Raw genomic sequence first — 6,000 nt, 5'->3', positions numbered from 1 at the left:
AAGGAAAGAGGAAGGAATCAAAGAAGGAAGGAAGGTAGAAAGGAAGGAAAGAAGGAAGGAAGGAAGGAAGGAAGGAAGGAAGGAAGGAAGGAAGGAAGGAAGGAAGGAAGGAAGGAAGGAAGGAAGGAAGGAAGGAGAAAAGTAGAGGAAGATCAAAGTTTGTCCAGAGACTTTTTAGTAAAGGCCTTTCATTGGATCTGTTAAGCAAAACCAAGAAGTACTTTGGCAACAACGAGAATGATTTCATTACCTGAAAATCTTCCCTGCTGGTCTGTGCGTGATGTATGAGCATTTATAGAACTCGTTGGAACTATCAAACAGTTCAATTCCCAAAAGTCAAGAGTTAAAGGAAAGCAAAACCAAAGTCAAAAGAGATCAAGTATTTAATGGACTAATGATAAAACAGAAAAAGAGATTCCTTACCAAGTACCCCAAGTCGGTAGTTGACTGTGATGACAATCACATTGCCATAGCTTGCCAAGACACTCCCATCGTATAAATTTCCAGTACCTTCCATATATGAGCCTCCATGAATATACACCATCACTGGCTTTGGACCCCCACTGTCCCGAATATCTGAAAAACAAATGGTTGGCAATTGTTCTTATCCTCAAAAAAGAAAAAAAAAAGGAAACAGAAACTACAGTTTTCCACTTTAGGGACAAGAGGGAATGATTTTGATATAGGCTTTTAAATTGCTGTTTTTCTTCAAGTGTTTCTTAAGCAACTCATATTAAGTGCTACTGAAGAAAAGAGCAATAGGCTTCCATTGTTTGCCACGTGAAATTTTGTTTATAAGTTATAAACTGAATTGCAAAATGTGGTCGAAAAGAAAAGTACAAATTTTAGTGCATTTTGATTAATTCCTGAAGTGGTAGTTATACTTAAAAAAAAAAAAAACTGTTACTTTCAAACTACTTTTTATCAGTGTTGCAGATCTCACTAGGAATTTATGAGCCAGAAACTAAGGAAAATGATATAATTGTTCTTGTGAGCAAAATAATTGGTTGTTATACCTCTTATTTACTTGTACAACTTTGTATCAAAGGCAACATGATTGATGTGCTCCTGATTATGAACATAATTATAGTATTGTATGATTTATTGAAAAAGTCAAATTTTACAGTTTAAGTATCATTGAATGAAGGTTGACTGAGTAAAGTCATGTTTATGAATACCAGTTATTGTTGCATTTATGGGAATGTTATTTCAGTGTGGTTCTTTACAAATCTAGGCCAATTCATTCTTCCTACATACCTTAATATTTGGGAGAACAACAGAATATATTTTTTCTTTACTTCTTCCTGTAGCTAATGTACTTTTCTTGCCTTTACTCTCATTCTGTGTTCTTAATCAGGCAGTCAGAAGACATAGAAAGCTAAGTTCTAGTACAAAATAAAAATAGTCTGATGTAAAGATTTTTTTTTAATTCTATGTATCAGTCTAATGCATTTAATTTTCTAAGATCTACTGACCCAAACTACAGTGTTTTCAAGGTTGTGGAATTAAAGTAAAAAGAAAAGCAGAACAATATTAGTCAGTGCTAAATGTGTACTGACATCTATAGAAAAAAATTCGAACCTCTATATTGGTTCAACCATATAAATTTAAATGTTTTATATATATATGTGAATGTATAGCTACGAATCTAAGAGTAAAACATTACTATTATGTGGAAGCCTTTGTTCTCTTTAATTCAAAATTAAAATTACATTAAGTATATTTTTCTGACACCTATATTGAAATTATCATATAAAAGTTTAGTTTATTTTTTACTTTAGTTTTTAAATAAGTTTTATCTTTAAGTGGTTGTAATTTATGTAAGTTTATGAGTACAATAGATGTTGATTAGTGTCACCTTTTCTATCATTCTCTCTCCTAAAAGTATAGTTTTTATTACTTTGCTTTAGGATTTTTTTGCCTTTTATCAAATTAAAATCTCCTTTAACTTTAATAGTGAAGCAAGGCTTTCAAAATGTACTAATATACAAATTTGCTTGAAAGACCTGGCAATTATTTAGTCTATTTTACATTTCCAGAAAACAAGGACTAATTTAAATGTATCAATTTTTTGCTGTAATAAGACAATGACTTCTTAAAAACAAAATTCTTCTAAGGATCAGAATTGCAGCTTAACGTGTTTGTCTAGATTTTCAAATTGAGGAATTGGTTCCTGGCAGATATTAAAGACTTTTTAAAGACTCATTTAAATTGACTTAATACCAGTGTATAAACTTACAGGCACGCCTCCCGCCCCCATGGGTGTACTCCAGAAGAATGCCTTGTTTCTAAATACTTAGAGGAGGATGCTTTGACAAAGAAAGTCATCAGCTAGACACAGCTACATTTAAGAGGGAAACCTACATTTATTTTCTCCTGGAATGTCTTTGAAGGGAAAATGGTATTCTCTCCTGTGTAAAGATTTGGAGCTTGTGAAGATGTCAAACCTACATGAAGCATTCCTTTTGAAATTGTTAAAATGGGCACCTTAAATGCCTGTTGCATACAGCTTTAGCTTCATATTTTTCCTAGTCTGGTTGGTGCTGGAGAAGCAATAATAAATTATTAAACTGAAATCATTAACTGGCTGTTCACAGCAGACATTGTACTCTGCTAATTGTATGCTTGGAGGTAGCACAGAGGGAGGCTGCTTCAGAATTCTTCTTTAATTAAAATTACATAGAATTACAAAGCGCCAACTGTGAGCAGTAATGAAATCTTGATAGAACCATTCGGCTCACCTGGAAAATAATGTAGAGCCACATTGAGAAGACATGCCACATTTTATACCTAATACCAGAAAAAAGTGGACAATGTCAGAAAATCCTGGATATATGGCAAATGAATCTAAGAATTTTTTTTAGCAAAATCTTTTATATTTCCATTTGAAATCAGACTTGAAAGAATTGCATCTTGATGGGTTGATTCTAATTTTAAATTTGTCTTTTCCATCTTTTCAAAGGTTTCCGCCTTGTCTCAAATGAGTGCATTTAATAGTTCTTTTCCAGAAAGTTTTGTGCTAGAGAAAAAATAGTTGGCTTGAAGAGACTGAGCTTGATGCTGTATAGAGCATTAATTAAATGCTATAAGGAGTATTAATTACTAAAATAAGTTAAATTATTGGATATTAGTATCCTCAGCACTGCTAAGAAATATTAGGAAACTTCACAATCTTTGGAAACCTTTGAATGTAAAATAATTGGAATAAGGAAAGGACTTTATCAGACTGGTTTGTCTTAGACTGTGCGTGTGTGCGTGCGTGTGTGTGTGTGTGTGTGTGTGTGTGTGTGTGTGTGTGTGTGTGTGTGTGTGTGTGTGTGCTCATACTAGGGCTTGAACTCAGGACCTGTGCCCTGTGTCTTAGATTTTATGTTTAAGGCTGGTGCTCTACCATAGGTTCACTTCCAGCTATTTGGTGGTTAATTGGAGATAAGTGTTTCATGGATTTTCCTGACCAGGTTGGCTTTGAATCATGATTTTTAGATTTCAGCCTCCTGAGTAATTAGGACTATTGGTGAGAGACTGTAATCATATTACATGATAATACTGTATTACGTATTATATTTAATATGAAATACAAAATTTCATATTGTTATATTTACTTTCTTTGAAAGATTTTTATGAGTAAAATGGATACAGCAGTGAACTGGCATTGATACTATCTGCTCAGATCATAATTTTAATAATCGCATTTTAGAGGATATTTGTCTTCAGTTGAATACATTAAATGTATTTTAGTAATTTATATTGAATTTTTAAAACAGTTATTTTAAAGGCAGACTCTTCTTTAACCAACTCTATATAATGTTGCAAATTATATATAAATTTAATCTAAGAATTTTCATTTTGCCCTAATAGCACCTACTAACTTTACTAAAATTATCAGAAGTCTCTCAGAGACCTTAAAAAAACAGCTTATTTCCAGTAAAACCCAAGTAGTTCATCATGAATAGCTTGTTTTCTATTATTTCTAATGTTTCCAGCCATGGAAAACACCTATAATTCATAGTAGTGAAATGCTCAAGGGGAAAATTCTCTATTGCTGATTAGTTTTCTTGTAAATTTTCAGGAATGTATTTTAATTAAGTTTTCCTGTTAATAAAAGAACCAACTTGTTCTGAGTAGAAACCTGGATTTTAACCTTTAGGCGCAATGTCATCCTGCTAATAAACCTAAATATTATACCATCATAGCAAGAGTCAATAGGTCTAATGTACTTATTATTATTTTGTGCCTGACAGATGAGATTTGGGAGACAATTCCCTTTAATAGTCCTGGTGAATAATTATTAGTCACATAACTCCTTAAATATGTTTATCGGTTTCTTCCTTCTTAAAGACTCATAAAGTGGATAATTGGCTATATTTTTTAGTTTTAACAGTTTTAAACTTGTGAGGCATTGCCTCAATTAAATCTTTCTCTGATTCATAAAAGGATATTTTTGTGACACCCACTCGAATTTTTAGGGCCTCAGTTATCATTCAGAACCACAAAAAATGATGTAGAATTGTTGCCTTAATTTGTGCCTGTTGAAACTGGATATAATATAGAGACAGGGTTTTAGTTAAAAGACACACAAAATCTACAGAGCATCTCTTTAGTGTTCTATGTAGAGTGTAACATTATGTTTAGATAATAAAGTCTTAAAATTAGGATATTCTTAGCAGAGTAAATAATAAATTAAGTCTCCTAAAATGCCTACACTAAATTGGTAGAATCTGGAGTATTCCTTTAGCCTTTTATTTTTTATTTATTTTGTGTGTGTGTGTGCTGGTCCTGGGGCTTGAACTCAGGGCCTGGGCACTATATGTACTGAACTTATTTTGTTCAAGACTAGTGATCTATCACTTCAGCCATAGCTCCACTTCTAGGCATTTTGGTAGTTAACTGGAGATAAGAGTACCACGTCCTTTCCTGGCTGGACTGGCTTCAAACTGCAATCCTCAGTAGTTAGTATTATAGGCATGAGCCATAAACTCCCAGCTTAGAATATCTTTTTAAAACAATGGAAACAGCCTATAAGATAGACTGCTCACATACTTATTTTAAAAACCAAGAGAAAAATGATACCACTGTGTTTAATCTAGAGATAGTAAAAAGATGATGGCAGAATTTGAAATGGGTAGTGGTTTCTGCTGAGAGGTGTGTTCTCTAAGGCTTAAGGAAATAACATACAGGGCTTACTGAATGTCTCAGAAACAGAGTTCTGGTAGCAGGGAAAGTTGTACACATTTCAAGAAATAAAGGAGAATTTCAGGTAACTAGTCAAATAACTTATTTCAGAATGAAGGAAGAAAAAAGTAATATATCAAATAATTTACAATTGGCTTTATATTCAGGGCAGGAATTCAACACCTGGAACAAATTAAGTGTGAAAAATTAATCTAGTTTTTATTCACCCCACCTCTACAAAATGATTCTTAAAAATAATTGAGTAGAGGATATTCAGGCCTTTCTACAATTTCCTTCTCATGGGGTATTTATTTGAATTCATCTTTCTTTTCTTCACAACAATTATCCAAAAAAGAAGAGAGAGCCGACTGGACTAGAAATGAATGGTTGAACATTCTACACATTAGAGCATTAAAAAATATTTATTTGATAACTCTTGTGACTGAGTGGTTTAGTACTTAACCTGAATAGTCCCTGTCAATTTTAATAGGGGGTTAGAATATTTTTAATGGCTAATTAAAAATGTTAAATGTGCTTCAAAGCAGATCTACTTAGTAGATTCATGTTTACAGGGCTTACCTTGTGGCAGCTTGGGGACATCTATTCTAAATATGTAAATACGATGTTTGTTACTTTGTACCAAATGAAAAAAATGAATCATATTAAAACAGCAAGCAATATATTTTGAAAAGAGGGAGATGACATATTTCAAACTTGTGACATTAGTATATTTTAGAGTTTACAAAGATACACACAGAGCTCCTTCATAATTTAATTATTATTTAGGTGAGAGATACAGAAGAAGTAAGATTTTCAGAGGGTACAACA

At 32.6% G+C, this 6,000-nt stretch overlaps 1 protein-coding gene across 1 annotated transcript in view; it reads right to left on the bottom strand.

Annotated features, from left to right (window-relative positions):
* Positions 1–200: 200 nt before the first annotated feature.
* Positions 201–6,000, bottom strand: part of LOC138840899 (neuroligin-1-like) — a 264,345-nt gene continuing 258,545 nt past the window's right edge. The window contains exons 5-6 of the mRNA XM_070041299.1: positions 424–576; positions 201–310 (exon numbers count right to left, since the gene is read on the bottom strand). Of these exons, the coding sequence (XP_069897400.1) occupies positions 201–310; positions 424–576 (263 nt within the window). The remainder of the gene's footprint in view (positions 311–423; positions 577–6,000) is intronic.

Source organism: Dipodomys merriami, unplaced genomic scaffold (genome assembly GCF_024711535.1).
Source record: "Dipodomys merriami isolate MVZ:Mamm:240054 unplaced genomic scaffold, mDipMer1.0.p SCAF_306, whole genome shotgun sequence".
In the NCBI taxonomy this organism is placed as follows: Eukaryota; Metazoa; Chordata; class Mammalia; order Rodentia; family Heteromyidae; genus Dipodomys; species Dipodomys merriami.
This window is presented reverse-complemented; position numbering and strand designations above follow the sequence as displayed.